Here is a 24,489-nt window from a genome sequence, read left to right as displayed (position 1 = left end):
TCTTTTGCTCCCAGATCATCAGCCAGAAGTGGCCACAGGTGTTCTTGAGGGGACCCTGTGGACAATGTCACACACACACACACACACACACACACACACACACACACACACACACACACACACACACACTACATTTTCATGATGAAGTACCAAATAATCCCAGTGGAAAAGTTGTGGCAGCAACATGTATAATCTTTCTGTCATCAACAATGACCACAACTTTTGCTGCGTAACATGCCAAGCATCAGTGGCTATCAGCCGTTGCAGTTTAACTGGAATTCTGTGAAAGGGCCCAGATTGAATTGGTCTTTCATCTAGTTTATGTTTGCTGAAGCGAGCGTCTGTACTCATCAGAGATTGTCCGTAAAGATTCTCCCCCTGTGTAAATGAAGTCAACTTGCTTTGATACGGACTCAAATTGATTTTATTGTGAGAGAACGTCTCAAAAAAGTTTGCTTGTTGTCTAATTTCAGGCTGATGTACTACTTGGAAAAGCTATAATCCATGCAATCACATGAACAAATAAGCTAGTTACGGGTCCTTTTATTTCCAGAAGACAACCTGTGTACTGTAAGAGCATGACACCAATTCAATAATAACTGGCTTTTTTTTTTTTTTAATCAAAATCATAACATTTCAATCTGATATCCAGAAGTCATGGCAAAAATATCATTCCCCTTCCAAGGAGCTCATATTTTCAGTGCTTTCTTTTTTCATTTAGCAGGGGTGAAACTGAATTTATACACTTGGAGGAGGGTTGTACAGTAGCATCAACGAAAGAAGAGACCAATCAATTTTGGGGCAGACCTGTTAGGTGTAGCGAAAAATTGTTGTTGCTTTTGATTTTTCTTTACATGGGGCTTTGCTGGGTTTGACCTGTGTCGGTATGTGGCTCCCCTTGCAAGCCCTTTCAAGAGGTCATTAGTTAGAAAATCGAGAAAAAATCATGACAAGCCAAAACATTTGTGCCACCTGTCAGTCAAAAACAAAGAAGAATAAAAGAAAAACACAACTGGACAGCTTATAAAAAAGAAAAAAAACTTAACTCATTTCTATGCTGCTGGTGGAATGTCTGAAATCAGCATTTAAGACAAAGATCAGCAAGGACATTTTTTTCATGTCACTACCACTGTGACGCTTGATGTTTGATTCCTAGATAGCGGTTGTGTCGAAAACAAGGGTGGGTACCTGCACAACCTTGACAACCCGACAGGCAAACACCAAAAACAAACACGGTGACAGAGATCTGAGTTCTCCTGTTGGTCACGAGTTGACGTTAAAGACGGAGATAGTGTTCACTGTTATCATGATGCTCAGTTTTGATTTGTATGTGTGTGTGTGTGTGTGTGTGTGGGGCGGTCATGTAAAGTAGACAAACAACATTGCCTTCACTCAAGTCAGACTACATCTCTAACAGACCACACAAACGACAATTACGTGCACTCAATATTCCACTATTATTCCTGTTGTTGTCTTTATGCTCAATTGACAATATTCCAGTGAAGCTGTTAACAAGGCTAAGAAACTAAAGTTTGTCGTCGTTGTTTCCCTTCTGTCTAGTAAAAGTGTTATTTTACAGTCATAATTACTCCTAATACTTATCCATGAAAGAAACTGATACTAAGTGTTAGTTCATTGTATCCTGACTTCATTCCAACATATTTAATAATAAATAACACAAAGCAGGAAAGAGGTTGTTTAACATGAACAGATGTAAAACCCTGACTCCAGGCGCATATACCAAGTGTGCCGTATACAAATCCAAGTATACTCAACTAAACAGCGCAAATATCAGGAAACCCCACATATGCTAAGCTAAAAGCTAAAGCTAAGCTAAAAAAAACCCCAACTTAATTCTGGAAAAAGGCCAAATTCCATGTACCAAACCAGAATAAGGTGTTTATGTGACCCTTCCCAAATTCTGAATATTGACATTGTCTGAATAAAAGTGGAATATCTGTGTACATGTTATCGTCGCCGCTGGTCCGCTAACTTCAGTCAAGCCGGACACTCTTTGCTTTGACAGTATACACAGTAATTTGCTTTAGGGGCTCTGGGGTCTGTTGGCCAGCAGTTAAATGACAACACTTGAAATGGGAGACAGTATCCACTTAGACATTTACAGCAGTTGGGAACTGATTGAGCAGACGATGAAAGGGTTTCTATACGTTGGCTGTGCACAATTAAAGGATGGTGACATTTGTCATAAAAGGCCCAAAAAAAAAATATGAGCAGATGGAAACAAAAATGATTTTCTTGCCATATAAGCATGCGTCTTGGACTTGCCTGAGTCAATATGTAACTTCTCTGGGCTTCCTCCATCACAACCAGACTTGCATTGATGTAGTCATTCTCTGTATTCTCCAGCTTCACCCGACTGTGATCAACTGCAGAGACAGTTTAATACACAATTGTCAGGGGGCTGTGTTATCCATTTACACATACTAACATTCAGAAGTAAATCCAGCCTACATGGGAGCATCTTTGAATCTACTCAAATGTGTACCTACATGGGCTGACATCTCTGTATCTGTTGCGATTTCGATTCTCCGGGTATTTCGCCACTTTGTAGGAGCACTCGTGGGACTGAGCCCTGATTTCCTGAAAACAACAAAACGGTTGTATACATGTGACAAATCGAAAAGTGCACAGAGTGTCATGACCCACATGGTTTTATGGCGTGATTGTAAAAATTATAGCACTTATGACTAGCGAGCGGAGAAGCATGACACTGGGTCCCTGTTTGCTTGCGCTCTCAGTCGATACGATCACAAGGAGGGAGATTAGCTTTTAGCGTTAAAGTTAAGTTAAAAGACAACCAGATTACTTTGTAAATAATGTATTTTAGGAAAGCATGGACGGCATCAACTACTCCCCGGCGGAAGTCATATGGCAGACGATAGTTCTGTAACTATAAATATTAACAACTATTGTAGTGTGTTTTGACAAACTTAAATGTGATTTAAGGTTTAACTTAAACAAAAAGAATAACGACGAATTGTGAACTATATGTCAGATACTTGACGAGCACACAGGACGGTTGGTTCGGTCTCTGAAATCCGCGCTTCCAGTGTTGACTATGTTAGCATTAGCTAACTACGCTAAGAGACTTACTTGGTACAGTTTTTGCCACCGGCCCTCTGATTCTATGCCTTCAAACTCCTGGTCCATTTTCACCCACGCAATGCCAGTGCATCAAAGGTTTGTGTGATTAAATGTCCAACAATCTACCTCATTACTTTACTTAGAAAGGTAAAGCTTTTCTAGTAAGAACTGTTACTTCCCTACGTTAGCGACCTCCCGCTAGCTGTTTGTCCGTTTTCTCGAGTTGACGTCTAAACAGGTGTTTCGTACGCATGCGCCAGTAGAGGTCCTCCAGTAGCTGTCAACGGCAGCAAAGATTTTTACCGACAAGAAGATGTAGTACTACTCTTACTGCAGAAGCGCTCATTTTTTTAAAATATAAACGTTTCAAATTCACTTTAAGAACCTGAACTTCTGTGTTCTGATAGTTTTTCATGAAATGTTATCTTAACAAAATAATGTTGTATATAAGATAACTAATCAGGATTTGCTATGAGGTGCTAGTTTTGTTTTTGCAACTTTTTTGTTTTTAGTTCTCCAAACTAAAAATGTGATGAAATAAATTGAAAACAAACATCAAAAAATGTATTTTACAATAATTTCACACAGCTCAAGTTGACATAACCTAACTGCTTTTGTTGTAATGCAAACAATCAAAAAATGAAAGCTAGAAGAAAATTAATGACATGATAAATGGTGACATAATAATATGAAATATCTACAAACCATTCTATGACTTGATTTCCTAACTTTAAGGCTGGTTCCCTTAAAAAAAAAGTTTTAAAAAGTGCACATGGTAATCTGATTCATCTGGCACTGATAAGAGGTTAAAAGCAACTTTTCTAGTGTTACGTTGTCCTGTTAACCTAACGTAGGTTTGCTTTAATTCCATACTTGGTTCATCTTATCTATCATCTTTCTTTTATTTGTTCTTTTGAAAGTTGAGAAACAGTCTCATGCATTTTCATCTGAAACAGAAAGTGGCACCTCATAGACTGATAGCTATCAGCACCATCGTTGGGACAATTGTCCAAACTCAAAATTATTTTGAAGATAAGGGTGATTTTTTCTTTCTTACTTTGACAGAAATATTTTAACACCCCCCCAGCCATTACCATTCATTGTGCTAAGCTAACTAGTGGTAAGCAAATGTCGCTCTGAACACACGGAGGAGAAAATGGTAACTGTCTCCAGGGAGGATTGTATATCCACATTTCCTCAAAAAAAAAACAAAAAAAAAACAAAACTGGAGTGGTCATTTAAACCCTTACATAGAGAATATTTTAGCTTGAAAAGTTAATGTTCTCACCCGGAAGTGTACATTCTGATTCGATTGTGTACCCTAACTTCACGAAATTAGACTCAATTTGTATTCAGATTAATAAATATCATGGCCAGGCAAACTTTCAACACAGTAGCTGGCTGTATGCAACTTGCGAAGTTGGACTGAGATCCTTGAACGCCGAGAAGAAGCAGGACCCTTTTTCCAAAGTGCCCTGCACCCTATTTACGTTAACGTCGTTTGTGCATCCTAGTCAGGGTTCCGCCATATTAAGTGCCCGAGTCATGACCACATGCAACAGCTGAATGTGTTCGTCAGAGAACACGTACTCTTAAAATGTTCCATGCGACTACTACCACAAACGTACGGTGATTTAAAAAACAACAACATTTATTTTATTCCCTCAAATAACTTTATACATGTTGCACTGTCATTCAAACTTGAACAACTTAGACCTAATTTTATTAAAGCGGTTCAACATCAAAGTTAAAACAAGATGCTATAACAAGAAATCCCCTGGAGACGTTGGAGAGAGAATTTCAGTTTTCTTCGAGGTAAAGGAAAAGTTAGACAATCCGTCTTTCCCCTTGAGAGAATTAAGTTGGGGTTTTTTTCTCCAGCTGTGTGACTTCAGACAGAGTTTACTCCGTCACAGAGTGGGGAGGGTCCGGGTTGAGAGAGGCCCTTTACAGACTCACTCAGGGGGGGACGCGACGTACCCTGGTTGTCCTGCGAAGTTTTCTCTGCAACAATTCGTCCAAGCACAGCGGACTGCTATAGGGAGACATGTCTCTTCTCTGGAGTTTGAGCAAACTGCGTTGAATTAAACGGTAAGCATGGGTATGTTCTGGTTACGGGCTATCACAGGGGGAACTTCCTCTTCGTCGCTGTCGAGAAGCTAGCAGTTTTAAGCTTTGTTGGTTAGCTTGTAAATTGTTTGATCCCAATCAATAAGATTCATCCTCTGCCCACAGCTAACGTTACTGTCCAGCCAAAATCTAAATTAACAATGTTATCGATTATATGACAAACATTTGACTTTAACTCAGCGAGTCTTTAACTGTCAGGACGAGTAAAGTTGAAACACTAGCTTCCTGCTAGTTCGACTGGGCAGCTAGCAGGCTAACACTGGTTAGCCAAGTGGAAATTGTAAACAAATATTGATCCTTTCTGTCGACAGCGTCGAATGACAACTACGGCGCTTCTTTAACCGTTTTGTGAGTTGTCTAAATCTAGTTAGTATTTGTTAAACTAGACGTTTTGTCAGTCGGACTCGGTGGGGATTTTTGAATACACTGGATTGTAAAAATCCGATAACGTTCATTGGTTTGCAGTCACGGGTTCGTGCTAAAGATTAACGTTCTTTTTAGTGTAAATAACTGAGTTCCAGGCAACTTGGAGCCACTCTACATTTGATATATTCCTTTTGATCAGTTAAAATCAAGTAATCAAAGCTGGCTAGTGTGATGTTACGGTGAAGACTGTTTCAGTCAGAAATGGCTTTTTTATTTTCATAAATAATTTATATCCAAAGCTTCAACTGTTAGTCAGAGGACAGTTAATTGTTTAGCTAATCAAAAAAAAAAATTTTTCAGTGTGTCTTTAAGCAAGGAAGTGCCCACCTCTCATAATTGTGCAAATACCTTGCTTTCTATTGCTCCACCTTGCTGAGATTTTCATAGTTTCTAAACAGCTAATTTGAAAAAATAAGATATTAAAGGATATCACTTTAGCCTCCAGGGTGTCCTGATGGGTGTTTTTATGACATTCAGTGTCTATTGTGTGGAACTGTAACAAATATTACAAGTGCACATCCTCAAAAGCACCAAATTTCCAGTGAACTGAAACCTACCAACCGTATTGTGTTGAAGAGACAACAGCACTTCCTGAGCACCGTCCTTCCTTATTTACTGTGAGGCTTTTACAGCTGGCGTGCTGGATTAAACCTCACTGTTCCTGTAGACTGCTACAGTTCGGCTCAGACAATCTCAGTTACACGTCGTTTGAATGCTTTTGTTCTTCGAGTAGAACCAAACAATATATTTTAAGCTGTATCTGTAAATCATATACCTTGATCATTGGTGTAACTGTGACCTCGGTGAACAACCCGGCAGCAGAAGCCAAGAATGGAACCAAAGTTGCTTTCTTTCATATCTCCAGCATTATCTTGATGTCTCCCTTGGCTCAATGACTGAGATAGCAAACATTTGTTCAACAGGAACAGAAAATGAACATTTTATGTCATATTTGGCTTCACAGGGTGACTAGATTTTCCTAGTTTTGCTTGATCTTTGAAATGTGTGTGTTTGATGTTGAACTAATGTTGTCATATTATAAGAGCTGTCACAAGTCTCCAAATCCACGTTTTGGTTGGCGTTTCGATTCAACTGTATGTGTATATTTAGACGTCTCCGCTATTGTGGGACTGTCACTGTCTAGATGCAGGGCCGATCTTGACAGGACCAAAATAAAATCCAGTGACAGAATGCTTACAGTGTAAACACAGTGCTGAATCACATCTATGTTGAATGGTGGATTACCTCACCCCAAAAAACAGACACTTCTGAGTCTCCACATTGGAACACCGCATACGTTCACTGTTGATTGATCGGCAGTATGCTGGCCTTGTTTGTTTCTATGTAAACGAGCAAAGCACCATCACGGTGTGGTCGTTTTTAAAGTGGTATTGTGGTATTTTTGTGTAAAAGTCCAACGGTGCTCAGTTGTTATATTAAAATCCTTATTCTCTGACACAATTTAAAGAAGTGTGGTAATTTGCCCGGCTTGTTTATAACTGTTCGTACGGAAAACAAAGACGACTTCAAGTGTCGATTGTGATGCCACAGAATCAAGATTACATTTAGTTCCATTGCTGATAAATGTATTCAAACATGTTTCATCATGATGTCATTCTGGTTTTGAGATCCTCTTGTTTAGATTTTTCCTGAGATTTATTTCACCAACGTAGCAGTTGAAGTTTGAGCCAACCGGGGGTCAGACAGCAGTTTCTCACACTTTTCTCCTTTATGTTTCCTTCCAAAATAGATTTGAAGGCATTCAGCTCATTGAATCTGTAGCATTGATGGAACGTTGAGCCACAGAACCGTCAGTGAATAGCTTTTGGTCTCTTTTTTTTCTCCTTCATTGTAGCACAATCTGGATGAGGTTTGTTTCCCCCCATCAAACCACACTTCTGCTTCCTGCTCCCCTGCTGTTCGGGGTGAAAAGCCTTTAGGCGAAAAGACAGACAGTGAGTGGACTTCACTTTGTGTAGTCATCTGAAGATTCATAATGTAGGGGGCTAATGGAGTGGTTCCATTTAATGCCACCCATGCTGCACAGATTCTTCTTTTGGTCAAGAGAGATGCAGTTAGGCTCAGAATTCAAACCTCTTCATTTCAAAAACACAATCCCGTTAAAGGGGGATACAAAACATACACTGAAAAATCTGTAGAATGTTTACAAAGATGGTAGTTTTCCCCTGCAGTCTGTTTGGGATAAGCTCAAGTAAATCTGATTCAGGGTTCTTGGGGTCCTGGAAAAGTCGTAGCATTTGTAAATGGCAAGATTTACAAAAGTTGTTAAAAAATGAAGTCAGAATTTTTGGAAAAGTCTTTGAAATGTTTCCGCAAAATTGTATACGAACCCTGTCAGTTGGAAGTCGTAGAAGTCCTAACTCTCTGTAACTTGATATTTTGCTTCAGTTCCATTTTCTGGAAGATGAGTGGTTTTCCCAGGGATACACTGAGTGATTCTGAATGGTAATTAGTTGGTCACAGTTTCAGCCCAATCTAAAAAGTTGCGCTTGTGTTTAAAGCTGTGGTGCTTTAAAAAAAAATCACTCTTAAGTTAAAGGAACTTGCTACAATAATAAGGCGCTGTTGTTCATGCTTCATTATAACTACCGCGCAGGGTTTAGAGGGCAGCCAGGGGCTTAACGAAGGAGCAAAGGTAGGAAACGCAACACAAGCACGGAGAGGTAGTCGAACTCTGTATACACACCACAAACTCCACGGCTGACAAGTCTGCTGCTGACGCACAGGAGAGCCTCAGCATTTCTGTCAGGTTGTTGGAAGAGTGATTCCGTAAAACACTCTCCAGCTGTGATGGAGCGAATAGGTGGTTTTAGTTGGAGTCGAGAAATTCCCCGACATGATGACAGTTGCTGAAACAGGAGAGCGTCTGGCTTTGTGATGAGTTTAATATTGAATTCTTTCTGTCCTCGTCAGGGCTCCCCTGTGTAGAGAAGAAGATGGGAAGTTCTGCTTTATGGTGTTTTGGTGGTGTTGCATGGAGAAAAAGTAATGGTTGGACATGAAATTGTAACCGCAGAGGCATTCCCACCCGTGCCACCTGTCTCCACTCGCTGTTGAACGTCAGACATTGTTATTATACTTGGGTGGCAGATAATAAGCTAAATAGAGTTTCATTAAGCTACAGGGTTATTTCCATGTCCAGCTGACAGAAAGTTGGGCTATGCCTGATGAGTACTGGGCAGTCTAACAATAGCTCCTTTCCCCAGTGTGGATTTGTTGCAAAGGAAAGTCTGCCTCTGAAAACATCAGTGACAGTTTAAAAAAAAAAAGGGTGGAATATTTTCTTTTGATACAGAAGGTAAATGATTACAATATGCAATTAAATGTAAAGGAGGAGGGGGGGGGGGGGCTTTTCAAGAAGTTTGGTTTAGTCCAGGGTTTTGGCTGTACCTCAGTCCATAATCATAATAAGTGAATTCATTGTCATGTTCAGGAAGTCTGTCCTCTGACTGGAATGTCACCGGAAATTGGCGTACGTGATGAAGGCTTTGTAGGAAAGTGCTTTAAGCTCCCCATTTCCAAAGATGTAGTATCACTCTGATTACATGTTGCCTCTACTCTGGGTGATGGTGATGACACGTTTCACTGGTGCGTGCTGACATGTTGTAACCCTCAAATGATTCAAGGCGATGCTGCAAATAACAGGCCAGTGTGATACTGACAAGTTCAAGGGAAGGACTTGCAACTGCGCGGGGGGTGGGGGGATGAGGTAAGGTCTAATAATGGCAATATTCAGGATGTTTCTTTGACAAGTCATCTTCTGTTTACAGCTTTATTTCACTGTCAGGAAAAGTTACAGATCTAAAATGTAGACTGGCGTGCAAGTGTGGTCACACGATGGAACAAAATATTCAACTGCAATTTGGCAACACACCTTGTCTCTTTGCAAATTACAACCTTAAATACATTTGGTTTATTGCAACACAGCAGCCAAGGCGTTATTGGTTTGTGGAGAAGGGCAGGACTTGTTACATCCAGTGATGCCACCACTGTATGCTTCTGTTTCATTTTAAGACACGTTTGTTTTGTTTTGAACCCTCCAGGAGAAACCACTCATTTTACAATTCCTGTCAATTGCAAAATGACAATCAATGCCAAATCCCCGTTTGCAACAGCTCATTTAAGAATTTTGAAATTTTGATTTGAAACCATTCATTCTGCTGCTGTAGGCGTCCTGGCCTGGGGTTGTTTCAAGAACTGGGACAAGCTTTGTGTGTTTGAACTGAGTTTGCATGTGATAATGCTGGAGCCACAGAACTCAGATACATGTGTACGCAAACACACACAGAAGCATCCACACTGACCTCAGTTACTTGGAAGTCCACTCTCAGTGCAATTGTAAAGCAGGCTTGTCCAGTTTGATTATTCCTCGGGTTTGAAGTAACCTCCACCAAGGAAGTTGTCTTTGTGGTGCCGTATATTTCTCAGTAGCATGTTGTAAAAACCACCTGACTGATTTTCATGAAACTTGGAGGAAGGATAGAACACGAGCCAAGGAAGAACCCTGTACATTTTGGATGAGATTTACAAGCAGCTGCACAATTTAATCAGTAAATTAAGTTTTTAGTGAATGACATCTGACACACAGTTGGAAAAAGGTGCCCGACTGTGCTTGAAAAAAATTCTGTGGAGCCCATTCACAGAACAACAAATGTTACTCATTTTTATGTGCAGAAAGTATACCAATATCTCTTATTTCACATAATATTCCTCTCTAAGCAAAGAGACTCCAGGAACAAGCATGAGCAAACTACCCAGTGGTGTCTGTGCTTCAGTTTCAGATGACTTTGGTTTCAGAACTGACTCACACTTTCAGAACCACAAATTAAAACACATTATCCTTTACAACTTGGCTGCATTGCTGATGACGTGATTAGATGTAATTATGGTTTAAAAACCTTTCCATTCTTTGTATCGTTATTTTCAAAATTAAAGATTTAGTTGAACCCGTTTAACTAAAGTACTGCATGTATTGAAGAGAAAGGAATTCTCTTATTATTTACCATGGCTATTGAAATATTTTATTGTCCCCATTTTGACATCATAAAAACCAGAGCTGTTTCTTTTCTCTCTCTTTTTTTCAGGGATAAAGCATAATTAGGGCAAAAATAATTAAGATTACATTGACCTTTATATTCATTAGCTATTAGCTTGCTAGCAAGTGGCATATTCCATTGTGTCCATTTTTCTGCCATACGATCATATGGCTACTAAATCATAACATTCATAACAAAATGCATTTCAGTGCTTTGCGTCAATGTTAGAATCTGTGGTCGATAAGTAGGAGGCAACAAGGGTGGTCGAGGCAACAAACTGAATGTACCTATTGTACAAGCTACTGTTCTGTAGCTTGAAGTCCATTTCAACAAACCCTCCTAAGTCATCCAGTGAAACCTACTGCTGCCTCTTCGTCATCACGTGGAGAGGAAAAGCCACCGCTAGTCAGACGTTTGTAGGGAACAAGTCTGAGCTCTTGTGATTTGCAGGACTTTTATCCCAGTTGACATAGTAGACATAGTCCCATTAGGCCATAATGACAAACACAAGTTTGAAGCATGCAGAGGGAATTCATCCATCATCCTCCATGTTGTTTATTTGCCCTTAAGGGTTGTCATATAACTGAAAATACAACTTTGTCATCAGAGGACATGTGAAAACCTACAGAAAGTTTTTTTGGCTTCTTGTGGTTTTAAGATTTTAGAAGTTAAAAAAATGATATTCTCCAAATAAGGGCACTTACTATGTATTTGAAAGAGTGGGACCATGGTGTTGAAATTGATTTAAAGGACCAGTATGGTCAATAGTAAAGTGTGTACCTTATGACTGAAATGGCATGATCCTCAGAAATGTTGAACAGGTCTCGCTGATGTCAGTCCTTTGTGTAACGTTGTGCTATGGGGAGAAGTGAGTGTGTGAGACAAAAACCTGACGTGTGTTTTTCGAATGTTATTTTCATACATACAGTATACATGCACAGTGTATGCACACTCAGAATTTCGGATCTGTTAACTTCCTGAAAGCCTGCATAGCAACTCAACCACAAATCCTGTGTTGGTTGGTTTTGGCATTTTGGAGTGTTTCATTGTCTCTTGTATGTCTTTTGTGTACATAAATAGTAAGTTCTAATCAATTTGAACAACAATGGCTGTTGGGTTATTTCTAGCCGCGTAGGTTTCGAGCCATCACTCACATCTACTTCAAGTGCATACTGCTCCCCCAGATGAGATTTCCTAAGTAGTTCATGTTTTGTAGAAGAGCATGTGGAAGCATTTGAGGCAAAGGTGTGGCTGCTGTAAAAGCACACTGACACAGCTGTATCCACATCAGGGATCTGTTGTGGAAAAACACTTGGTTTTGTCTAGTTTTACTTACACTTGACTCAAACACAGCAGACTAGCATGCTTAAAAACACACAGGACACGCCTGAGAACATGCCTGAAGCCTGCCAGAGAAATCATAATTGTCAAAGGGATGGCTTAGCCTCAGCTCAGTGTTTCTCACTCTCAGACTTTTCACATTTTAGTGTTCTGTCTCCAGTAGATTTTGCTGTCATGCATTCTGATGAACACACCACTGCTTTGTGCAGCATTACATTAAAAGTTAATGCATTCAGCTCGGGTTTAATGCCTGATCTTTTTCTGGTTTCCTTCTTCCCCTCAGGTTTTGTCATACATCTGAACATCTACGTCCCAGCATATGAGGAGAAAACAATTTTGAGCGAGGGACGGATCACCCCACCAACTTGCAGACCTCCTAAATCAGTTTTTCAGCCATCATGTCCTAGTTCAGGCTAAGCCCAACCCCTCACCCCAGCCTTCCTGTTACTTCAACCCCTGCCCCTTTCTTTGTTTTCCTCCCCCTCCTTGTTTCTCACCAACTCTCCCGATGTGGTGATTTCTGGTCCAAACATTTGCTGAGCTTCTCCTGGCGTGATGAGCAGCCTGCACCAGCAGCATCATGGAAGCACTGGCTCAGAGCGAGACCTTAACTCCGCTGCCTCCTCTGTCAGCCTTCCTTCTGTTAAAAAGACCCCCAAGAAGAGACGTCTGTCCCTTCAGGCGCTCTTTGGTCGACGGCGTCGGCCTGAGCGTGACCCCAAGCGCAAGTCCAGACCGGTGCAAGGTGGAGCTGGAGTGGATGGTATCATCAGCACAGAGAATGTCCAGTCAGAGACTGTTCTTGATAAAACGTCTGCCCACTCAGCCCCGGGAGTAGTTTCAACTTCATCAGCGTCCGGGTCTTCACCAGAGTTACTGGACTGCCCGCTGTGCCTACTGCGTCATGCACGTGAGCGCTTCCCAGACATCATGACCTGTCACCATCGCTCTTGTGCGGACTGCCTGCGACAGTATCTCCGCATCGAGATCTCGGAGTCTCGAGTCAACATCAGCTGCCCCGAGTGCTCCGAGCGCTTCAACCCCCACGACATCAGGATGATCCTGGGTGACCGAGCCCTCATGGAGAAGTACGAGGAGTTCATGCTGAGGAGGTGGCTGGTGGCTGAACCTGACTGCCGCTGGTGCCCTGCTCCGGACTGTGGGTGAGTATTGGGGATTTCATGGGATAACCATAGTACTGATACTCCAATGAATCAGTTTGGTGCAGACGTTTCGGACCTGCGTGATCATTTCCATGGTGACTACAACTTCCCATTCCCTCCATTCTTTATTTCCTGAGATGTGCTTGTTTTTGTGGCAGAGCCAATACACTCGTCCCAAAATAACGCAGTAAGCTTTCATCTACCTCAAGATAACTTCAGGCCTTTTGAAGTTCACCCCAGCCTCTGCATTGATGCCCGAGTTATAAATAACATGCAGCAGTGAAAAACCTGTCAGCCTGATGAGTCATCCATAAAAGATGTGAGCAACACGATGATGCCCATTGTCATTGGAGAATTTTTTTCCAACTACGTGGTGGGTCATAGGTTCAAGGGATCAGTATACACCCATTTGTTTGAACAGACTCTGAAAGCACAAAATAAATATTACGTTTTAGCCTGTCCTCCCCACACTAACTGTGTTTTAGGTTACTGGAAACATTAATAATGAATTACTTTTGCTACTGACCTTGTTCTCTGTGCTACCAGCTGTTGTGATGTTCAATTCTGCATTTTATCATACGACCACACTACCACGTACCTGCCCAATGCACACGAATGATCATGTGTGTTTACTGTGTTAGTATCAACAGAGAATATTTAATAGTTCATATGGTCTTGGAAAACCTGGGAAGTCATTACGTTTGAAAATGGCAAAGTGCAGGCCTGGGGGAAAAAAAAAATTAAATGCAGAACGTTTTGGAAAGGTAGTGGAAATCAGTTTCTCAAATATATCGGCATAGCTGCTGATTTAAATTTTACTCAACAAAAATATCCTGGATAATGCTGATTTTTTTTTTTTATCACACAGCTTGTCATAACTTCAGTTGAATCTCAGAGATACATTTCTACAGGGATTTCTATTCTTGTTTGTGCACATCTTTCAAGGATGCACTGTCATGAAAATTTGCCTCGAATGAATGGAAATGTGTCGTTATTTGTAAACCCTGGTCAATGGTTGTGTTTGTTTTCTGATGTACAAAAGTTAACGTCTTAGTGATTCGTCCATTAGTCATCCAGAAAACAAAACAGTAGTTATATAACCAAATAAATCATGAACTTTATATCAGATGAGGACTCTCCCATAGCCATTAAAAATAATCTGACTGGAAGTGAAGAGAAAACCGTGTCGGAAGGGTTAGGTCAGGGTCGTGTTTGTTGGCCACTGGAAGGGATTCAACAATTTGTTGACCAGAGCCTGAACGGAGGCCAGTGTTAAGATGCGTTTCCTTTCTCATCAGGTCACCCACTTTCACCCATGATTCACGCTATGACAAAGACTGTGCATTCGACATACTCAAACCTGCTCGCGCTGGCTATTTTTGGGGCTGTAGGAATGTTCTTGAATGCATGAAAACACTTCATGTATTCATAGAAATGTGGAGCAGCTCCACCCGCACATTCCCTGCATTCAGTTCAGTCATCATTAGCTCTTTCATTAGTCCAGTTTTGACTGATAGCTGAATCCAGTAATGGCTTTGTTGCATCAACACTGCTGACCTTGTCTGTTGGAATAATGGCTCTTTCATCAGTTACTTTCAGTTCTCATCAACAGTTCAGCACCAGCTCACCACTGGTTCATGTTCTCACTCCTTATCGTTGTAGAATCACGCTCTGACTGAGTTGGTCAGCTCGGTGGTACAGCGCAGCTCCATAGTTGTGGCTTCTCTGTGTGGTCACATGTTTTCAGCATCACACTAAATTGTTTTCTCAGGAAAGCAAAAAGAAATGTGTCCAGGAAAGGAAATGCATGTGGGGAATGATGATGATAATAATACCAGGCCCATTTGGACGTCCTCCCATCCTAAACACCATTTGCCCTCACTTTGCCTCACCAAAGTGTGAGAGGATACAGCCTGGAAAGTGTCTAGACTGAATGTTTATCAGCATATATAAGCTGCCCATGCACCCTGTCCCCCAGCACTGGATGGTAGAGTTACTTGTGAAAAGTGAAACAGCAGTGTAAATGTCTTTGTGACGGCAGTCAGTTACAGCTGCTGTTATTTGTGTTTCCTTCATCTGGCCAAGAGAAGGGGAAAAACAGTTTGATCAAAACTTTCCATGAACTAAATCAGCATTTTTTTTGTCCTTTTCGATCTTTCTGTTAATGTTCAATTTTTTTCCACATAAGGCAAAGAAAATCCTTCAATATACCTTGTTGTACTGTGAGAACTGATATTTGAATATTTATGATCCTTCCCATCAACTCATTCCTCTTCCAGACAACCTTAAATGTTCTTCGTTCCCAGCTCTTGAGAAATTATCTCTTGTTAATTATATTTCCAGACATTCTATGTTGTATTAAACTATGATGGGATGCAGACGTTTACAACCAGCATTTACTGATTGTCATCACACTTGAGACTTAAAAGTGTTTCTTCTTTGCAGAGCTTGAGCAAGATTTTACGTAACACCCACTTTCTTCACTGTTGCTTGTCTGGTATTAGCTGATGTTAGCATGTCTACTGGATTATACACAGACTTGAGTTACAACTCTGTGTATCGCTCAGCAGCTCGGTCACAAATATCATCTGGCGCCATTATTTCTGCTTGAATAATAATTATCAAGGAGTTTGTACTGATGGATGTGCCTCGCTGTAGGCTTTTGTTCTGTCTACAATTAGCAATGTGAATATTTGAGGAAGTCAGCTGAAGGACTCCATGTACGCTACAGACACTAAAGCCTTTTTTTTTTTTTTTACTGTTGCACACAGAAATGTCAGCCAGAGTTTGTTCCTACTTGTGGTGGTTTCCATGATAACCATACCAGGGGAGGCTGAAGAAAAGTTTTAAGAGCGTTTTCTCTTACAAATATTCACTTACTCAAGTCTGCTCTCTTAAATAAAATACAAATGTGTCATCTAAACCAGATGTGACCGAAGCAGGTTTGCTAGCATTCAGGAGCTTTGATTATTCTCACTCATTTATGTTGGAGAATAATTACTGGAGCATGTCAGTGAGTCTTCAAATCAAGGTTTTCCTCTGCGTTTATAACCAAATAGCAAATACATATCGTCTCTGCTGAGTCATGTGCTCCTCATTAATGGCTCTAAAATTGATCACTCTAATGGCTGATGAGGGGGATGATGGCGACATGCAGGCATGCAAAAGTAATTGCATCAATGATGAGTTGTTGTAACAGAGCTCATGGGTGAAACCATGGACAGTAAGTTTCCTGTGTTTATGTAGAAACTGCTCTCTAGAAGCTGGATGTGAAGTGCAGGATTTATTTATTGAAAGTATGAGGGACACTGATCTTTTCCAGTCTTGTCAAACTACAGGTAATCTCAGCACTGGCATCTAATCCGTGCTGCCCCCTAGTGTTGTGTTCAGCAACTACAGAAATGCCCCTCTACTGACAAGTTCTCACCACCTTTTTGACTGTGTTGTTTCTTCTCCCAGTTATGCAGTCATTGCTTTTGGCTGTGCCAGCTGCCCAAAAATCACATGTGGCCGTGAGGGCTGTGGGACAGAGTTCTGCTACCACTGCAAACAGCTGTGGCATCCCAACCAGACGTGCGACACTGCTCGGCAACAAAGGGCTCAACACTTTCGCCTGAGGAGTTTCAGGTCCTCCTCCCTCAGTTACAGTCAAGAGAGCGGAGCTGCAGGTAAATGTGATGCCTGGACACAGACTAACCCGACCAGTGTTCCAGGCCTTAAATTCAGCATAATTTCAACGTCGGCGCAATAGATATTAGCAAAGAACAGTGAAATCTATAATGGCTCTCTGGCTTTTCCTCAATCACTCAAACCCCAGCAGGTGATGACATCAAGCCGTGTCCTCGCTGCGCTGCTTACATCATCAAGATGAATGATGGGAGCTGTAATCACATGACCTGTGCTGTTTGCGGCTGTGAGTTCTGTTGGCTCTGCATGAAGGAGATCTCTGACCTGCACTACCTGAGGTAAACTTGTCTTGCATTGAGTATCAGTTACATTTGTGTATCTAACCATCCCACCTATTTGGGGTATTTGCATGACCTACTCAAACCTGTCATAGTGCCGTCAGTTACTTGCTAATATGATTTTCGTCTACACGAGGGAAGGTTTTCTGTTTCTCATCTTTGTCTTTTGTTGGACTGTGTTTCCTTTGTCTGTCCCATCAGTCCATCAGGCTGCACCTTCTGGGGGAAGAAGCCCTGGAGCAGAAAGAAGAAGATTCTTTGGCAGCTCGGCACATTGGTGGGCGCGCCGGTGGGCATCGCTCTCATCGCCGGCATCGCCATCCCTGCAATGATCATTGGTATCCCGGTGTATGTAGGCAGAAAGGTGAGGACATCCACCAGGCAGCTAAGTGTGCTAAGTGAAGTGATATGAAATAACAGAAGTTTACTCAAAACAAGAGAGACCAAAGACAAACACCAGGACGTGTTGAAGGAAATGAAATCCTGGCTCTAATTTCGATTATAATGTTAGTGGGTTTTTGTTGCAATTCTAATATGCTTCAGAAGTGTACCAAACTCTCTGTGGTGCCTAATCTCAGAATCCTGTTTCACTTGTACTTTGTGCTCAAACTTCAGGTTAAGCAGCTTGGCAGTTATTCCCATTAATTCATGGGATAGGTTAAAAATGTTGAGATCTTAAGATTTTCAGATTTTTTTTTTCTTTTTCTGAAACTAAGCTATAAACAATGAGTGTGTTTACATGAATACAATAATCCAATAACTGGGAATAATACAGCAATGCCAATCTGATCTGACTTATTTATTTATCGTCATTTGAATGTTGGCTGTTGATTAGTATGGAGGCTCAAGAGTCAACTGGATTGTATTTGACTTAAGGACAATAAAGGAAAGACTCATGAAAATATATAATGTAGTGGATATTCTGTGTGTATCTCATAAACGTCCTGAAACTTCGTCAGATTATATGTTCATATGAAGAGAATTTCCATAGTTAAAGTGAAATTGTGGGTTTGTGACTTCTACACAGCACACATTTTTATATTTAGAATTTGTATATTAGAGATGTTTTCTCGGGGTGTAAATAAATCTTCTCCTTCTCAGATCCATAATCGTTATGAGGGCAAAGACATCTCCAAACACAAGAGGAACTTGGTTATAGCTGGTGGCGTGACGCTGTCTGTGATTGTGTCGCCTGTGGTTGCAGCAGTCACTGTTGGTAAGGAGGAAATTTCTTCTGTCTTTTACTTCTCCTCTGACACTCATCCACCATCTGCCTCGCAACAAACCTATAAATATTTAATAGGGTTTCCTTGGTGAGTCTGTATTACAAGGGAAGTACAATATGAAGTGAAACTGGCCAAAATACATACATCATACTTGTGTCTATTTTGCGGCGTCAATCAAGCGATGCATTTCAGTGTTCAGAGAGGATTATGATTTATATTTACAGTTCATTTCATCTGTGGCTGAGTTAGTACATTAAAATTGTATCAAGATGTACATTTTTCCATCCTGTCGGGCAGGTATCGGTGTTCCCATCATGCTGGCGTATGTCTACGGAGTCGTCCCCATCTCACTGTGCAGGAGCGGCGGCTGTGGTGTGTCTGCCGGCAACGGCAAAGGGGTGCGAATCGAGTTTGACGATGAAAATGATAACATTGGTAGCGGGGCTGCAGCGACAGGTGAGCACCACTGATTGATGGAAGCACAGATTCTAACATCACCACTGATCTCCAACATTCCAGAACCCAAAAAAACCCACACAGGATAAAGAAACTAAGTCTGTTTTTGTAAAAACACGGTTCAGATATTTTCCAAGCCTTTTAATCGCTCAGTTAAATCTGATTAATATTTCATGTGATCAAATGTTATCAAAGGGTAAGTCGCTTAATTGAGAATTGACCTTGTTTCCATATATTTCATGCACATTCCTCGGACAGACACTCTGTAAACAGGTTTATGTGCTACCATTTTTCATCTTGTGGTTAAGAAAATGCCAGCAACAATTTCACAACCTCAGCAGAAGAAGTTGTGTGGTGTTTGTTCTCACAAATGTGTCTGCATGCCTTTCTGTCTGTCAGGCACAAATACGTCTGTATGTGTCAGTGCCTCCGTAAGTACATGCACAGTATTAGTAGCCCTTGAAGTGCCCAAACAGATTGATGGGAAACGCAGATGTTATTTGAGGTGTGTGAAGGGTGTGAAATACCTGCTGGAAATATCAGTGCTTTGTCCTTTCAGTGTGTGTGTGTGTGTGTGTGTGTGTGTGTGTGTGTGTGTTTCACTGATGGCTGTGTGAGGCCGGACTTCCCAGGAGGTTTAGAGGTAGATGGATTATTCTATCAATACTGTGAAGGACAATCATGAGTCATTATGAGCACAGCATTAATTCATCAATCTGTTGTCACGAGATTCTTTGTAAAGCCTAAAGAAGTCGGTGAAGTTATTGACATGGTTTGAGTAAAATCTCAAGCCTCGACCTGGATCTTTTATCTTGAGTGACCTGCTCTCCTTCATCTTTGTTGCTCAATCCGCATTATCCCTTTGACCTGATTCTTTCCTTTTCAATCCTCACACTCTTTCTGTGAGCTTCAACTTCACTCAGTTTGCTGCATTGTGTTTCAACAAGTTAAGCAACCCTGTGTGCGTCAAGTGACAGACCTTAAGGTGGACACATTGGACTTGCTTTATTGTTGCAGTAATGTTTTGTTCCCTTTTTTGGATAAGGAGACCTCTGAAATGATCAAATGACCAAATCGTTTCACAACCCTGTTTCCTCGTAGACACAACCTCAGTGGCTGAGACGCGGCTCAACAATCCCAGCCTCGGTGATGGAGCGAGTGTGGGAGGCCTGACGGGCCTGAGCCTCAGTGTCAGCGGCAGCCACATGGAGCGCTGTGGGATGAGCTCCACTCAGCGGGACAACATGAGTGACAATGCCAGCACCACAGCACTTGCTGGTACCAGTATCACTGGCAGCCTGTCTGGGAGCTGCTACAACAGGTAAACAACTGGAACACCACTGAGATTAGCTCTAAATAAAGCAAAAACGCGGTCATTATTTGCGTCAATAACTCAAAATGATAAATAATAAAAACTGTTTTTGCACTGGGTTTTTACACGATTGTGGACGTGAGCACTAAGCACAGATTGTTTAAATTGGAGCAAATAAATAATTGAGGAACTTCTTTGTAGGATGGAAGTGCAGGCAGATGTCCAGAAGGAGCGATGCAGTCTGAGTGGAGAATCAGCAACCGTCAGTCTCGGGACAATCAGTGACAACGCAAGCACGAAAGCCATGGCAGGATCCATCCTAAGTGCCTACATGCCCCTCGAAAGGTCAGCACTTCAAACATCTTGATCTTACTTATTGCTGCACCTGGTTTCAGTCTTAAAAACGTAGTTCCATCTGGTTAAAGTGTTTGTCAGTACTCGATTTGCCACATACCACCAAAAGTGCCTATGTATTAATCTTCCATGTTTGTCTCTTTTGGATGTTTATAACAGAAACAGTTGCTATGTTTGTGCTTTACTAAGCAGATTTGTTGTCATTCTGTTGGCTAAATGTCGGTGATAATGTTTTACAGAGACAATAGCCTGGAGGTGCAGGCAGATGTGGAGTCCAAACAGAATAAGGTCAGACATAGCAGTGCCAGCAGCAGCCTGGATGAAGCCAGCTGCAGCAGCAGCACTGCAGGTCTCAAAGGTGCTACTGGTGGAACGTGCCCCTGCTGCACGCAGCACGATAACCACTGCTGCCCCTCGTCACCTTGGTCAAAGGAGCCCTCCACTTCAGGGGACAAGAAAAGTAAAGGAAAGCTCTGGAAAAGATCCAGCAGCAAAGGAGAAACAAAACCTGGCAGCACACGAGGAGAGATGGATGCTCAGCTCCTGGAGCAGCGCAGCACCAACTCCTCTGAGTTTGACTCGCCATCCCTTAGTGGCAGCCTGCCCTCAGTAGCGGATTCGCACTGTAGCCACTTCTCATCTGAGCTCAGCTGCTCAGACCCCGAAACCTCAAGACCAGCTCACCCTTCCTGCTCTGGCCCGACGGACTCCATTCCTCATCCTCCCACCGCATTTGGTGAGAGCACCATCACACCCATGCCAGAGGTTGAGCATGACCGTCTGGAGCATTATCCGTCTCAGAGTAGCCATACAGCCTTCACCCACCGCCTGCTGTCTTCATCACCACCTGCGTCACCACACGAGGGAAGCAGTGGGACATTTCTGTACATCACAGAGGAGAGCGGAGGTGACGTCCTTGCCCCTGAGCCAGAGAAGACGGAGAAGGCAAAAGAAACCAACAAGTCCGCCGCACAGCCTGTGAGCCCAACCAGGAAGCGCTGTATACAGACGGACATCTAGAGGATCCTGTCAGTCCCTCTGGTGCTGTCCTTGTTACCACTGCTTGCTTGACACTGATTTATAACCTGCTATCTTGACCCATCTTGGGAGGCTGGTGATCAGGGTTAATGCTTTCGAGTCAAATTATACTCATAATCTGCTGTGGAGGCGGGAATATTATGTGAATGTCTGTACAGTCAGAGGGTCAAGGAAGGAAAGCGGTTGTGAGCAAATGGGAGGAAGTCAAAGCTGATCTATTGAGACAGAGTCTAGTGAGCTTGAAGCTTCAGCCAGCTTAAGTGTTAACTTGAGCAGGCTTTTCGTTGGTAGAGCCGAACGTATGTGAACAGGTGCAAAGCAAGTTCAAGTGTGTTGGGATATTACAGAAGGCTGATCCAGCTTGGAGAAAATAAACTGATGAAGCTGGCTCAGGAGAAAGTAAAATGTCTTTTCAATAGTAAATTGAGCTGCTATATAAAGCCTCTTCTCTTCTGTCACATCAACAAGAATCTGGTTTCCATCAGGGTTTACATCTGGAATGGAGGTGTTGTCACTGTGCTGCTGAGAAACGGCACAGCGAAAGGATTTTTGACCCTTCTGTCAAGCGTCCGAACCTGACAGGGACCAGTCCGTAGAGTAGCACATTCTTATTTTTCTTAATCATCTTATAAGAACACAGCTTATTCTCACTCTTGTTTAAAATGTGACTCCTGTTTATTTGTGTCTTGCTTACTTCTATTTTCCATTTTGGGGAAAGTTGGTTTTAATGTTGAAGCCCTGTGTGGGTCCAAACTTTTTAATCTAAACAGGTGGAATTTGTGTTGACGAGGACTCGAATCGTAGAGCCTTCCTCCATTTTAAATATCGTCAGTTTAATAGAAGTGATTCATCTGTTGAGGGCAATAGCTTGCCCAAAAGAGAGCAGCCCATTTCCCAACGACAGAAGACGAGGAGAAAAAGGATTCAGTTGTTTGTTGTAGGTTGCACCTATGCAAATGTTTTGAGAATAGTGGGCCACTCATCAAAATGTACCAGAATACGAAATCGAAGCCCAGTTTTTAGATTTGGAATTGGAGATATGTAACTTTGTTGTGCTTTCGGGAAATTTCCATTCCAGTTCTTTGTAGCGTACATGAATATCTCATGCACGGCCCCATACCCCAACCATGCAGATGCACATCTACCCCTTTAAACACATCTATATGCATTCAGTTGTAGCAGATTGTTCATGCATCCTTGTGTGAAATGGGAGAAAGTCTTGATGGTGTACAACAGAATAATTGTCTGCCAAGAGTGTCAGTATGACCAAGTAGTTGAGGTGTGTGGTGATGGGTTAGGGGCTGTCATAAATGTTGTGGGCCCAGAAAAGACCCATGTGGGGCTCCAGTGTTGGTGATGGAAGCTGAGTATATTACAGTGCCCACTCCAGTGGTCTGTTGCCATCTGTCAAAGTAAAAAATTCTTGGATCATCAGGTGGTGCTGCATGGAATTGAAAGGGAATTAAAATCACTGAAGAGGAGTCTGGCTTCTAAGTGTTGTAGGAGGAAGTGAAGGGGGCATGCCACTGCATTCTCTGTCCTCCTTTCGGCTGGACGGGCGAACTGGTTGGGGTCCAGTTGTGGACTGTCTAGAAGGATGATGTTCAGCTCAGTTTTTTCCAGATGCCTCTTCACTACGGAGGTTAGTGTAACTGGTTGCTAGTGATGTAGTGCTGAGGGGCGGGGTTTCTTGGGCACTGGTATGATGGTAGATGTTTTCCACAGAGTGTGGAGTGCACAATGGGAGGCGGCAGCATCATTCAGTTCTTAAGCCCTCTGACCTGGATGCCTTGTGGCCCAGCAGTCTTGCACCAGCTCCACTGGTGTTGCACATCCAGCATGGAAAGGGTCTTGCATTCCCCTGAGCATTTCTTGTCATTCGTATGGCTTCTTTTAGGAATCATCATCCAGAAGTACTGGTGTGACAGTATGAAGTTTTCAAATGACTATTAAAGAGGTGTTGTCAGTCAAGGAAACGGAAACTAATCCTGCTCCCATGTAGTCTACGTATTTCCCTGATTTACCATGATGTGATATCCAAATGAAGCGATCATTTTTGGGTATATTTTACCTCAGTGCTAAAGTGTTTTTCTTAAATTCTTGCAAGTGATTGATGCAAATTATTTTTATATCTTTTGGACCCTCAGTGCCTTTTGGGGAAATGCCCCCCCCCCCTTTCTTGTTGTGTATATCCTCATTTGACAAAGTCCTGAGAAGTGATTATATTTGCCTCCTCCAATGCACCAACCCTGATTCCTCTGAGTGCTACGAGACCGAGCTAACACTAACTGTTGTGGTCTACCAAAGACTGCTCTCAGGCTATGGGACTAATCCAACTAATTTAGCAAAACATGTCCCCCATTATAGAAATGTACTACAAAAGATTCATTTATCAGTGGCAAGAGTTTGTGTCTTTAAGGAACCAAAGTGTTTTGATGTTGTTGGAGGAAGAACGGTGGTGTTCCCTAAAATCTGAGTTTATTTTTCCTACTCGAACTCGGTCGTTCCATCTGCCGTCCCCAAGTCAGCTTTTGGGTTTCACCTGGACTCCTGTTGGCAATAAAACCACTTTTATCCAAAGCAAAACGTGATTCTTAGTGCAGCTTGAGCGAGTTTTCACTCTCTGCCGTGATGTCAACCAGCTACTATGAGCATGAGCCGTCTGGGTGTGTTGAGTCGGTCATGTGTGGTGTCCACTAAAAGACAGTTGTCCCTTGGAAGGACGTCCCCACCTTGTTTGAAAAGGCCGGTTTACTTCCTGTGACTTTTATATTGTTATTTGAAGAATGGTGCCAGGTCTATTTTCTAGCTTGGTCAAAATAAATGCATTTGCTATTTGAAAAAGTATATATTTACTAATTATTTGCTTTCTAATGTGCATGTAAATGCATATCCTTCAACAATAAAAGTCTCAAT

At 42.0% G+C, this 24,489-nt stretch overlaps 2 protein-coding genes across 9 annotated transcripts in view; one reads left to right on the top strand and one right to left on the bottom strand.

The window, feature by feature from the left end:
* The window catches only part of ptpn2b (protein tyrosine phosphatase non-receptor type 2b), a 16,052-nt gene extending 9,506 nt beyond the window's left edge, over window positions 1-6,546 (bottom strand). The window contains exons 1-4 of one of the 4 annotated variants that reach the window (XM_086194198.1): window positions 6,437-6,546; window positions 2,511-2,601; window positions 2,287-2,387; window positions 1-55 (exon numbers count right to left, since the gene is read on the bottom strand). The exon at window positions 1-55 is cut by the window's left edge and continues 44 nt beyond it. In XM_086194198.1, the coding sequence (XP_086050324.1) occupies window positions 1-55; window positions 2,287-2,387; window positions 2,511-2,601; window positions 6,437-6,445 (256 nt within the window). In that variant the 5' untranslated portion in view covers window positions 6,446-6,546. Of the gene's footprint in view, window positions 56-2,286; window positions 2,388-2,510; window positions 2,602-3,114; window positions 3,361-5,085; window positions 5,340-6,436 lie in introns of those variants that run through there. The other 3 variants (XM_086194199.1, XM_086194196.1, XM_086194197.1) reach the window with 3 other exon arrangements.
* rnf19a (ring finger protein 19A, RBR E3 ubiquitin protein ligase) lies at window positions 4,627-24,489 on the top strand. 5 transcript variants are annotated; one of them, XM_086194192.1, is made up of 11 exons: window positions 4,630-4,920; window positions 4,987-5,196; window positions 12,343-13,222; window positions 16,682-16,890; window positions 17,040-17,187; window positions 17,389-17,551; window positions 18,289-18,403; window positions 18,711-18,869; window positions 19,971-20,190; window positions 20,383-20,526; window positions 20,775-24,489. In XM_086194192.1, exons 3-11 carry the CDS (start codon window positions 12,615-12,617, stop codon window positions 21,553-21,555), a joined length of 2,547 nt encoding a protein of 848 aa, XP_086050318.1. In that variant the 5' UTR covers window positions 4,630-4,920; window positions 4,987-5,196; window positions 12,343-12,614; the 3' UTR covers window positions 21,556-24,489. The 5 variants fall into 5 exon arrangements, with proteins under 5 accessions (XP_086050321.1, XP_086050318.1, XP_086050317.1 ...); XM_086194195.1 differs by having other exon boundaries at window positions 4,627-5,196; window positions 17,043-17,187; XM_086194191.1 differs by having other exon boundaries at window positions 4,630-5,196.

The sequence above is a fragment of the Aulostomus chinensis genome, chromosome 22 (assembly GCF_037954235.1).
Source record: "Aulostomus chinensis isolate RoL2024-O1b breed Wild chromosome 22, RoL_Achi_v1.0, whole genome shotgun sequence".
Lineage (NCBI taxonomy): Eukaryota > Metazoa > Chordata > Actinopteri > Syngnathiformes > Aulostomidae > Aulostomus > Aulostomus chinensis.
This window is presented reverse-complemented; position numbering and strand designations above follow the sequence as displayed.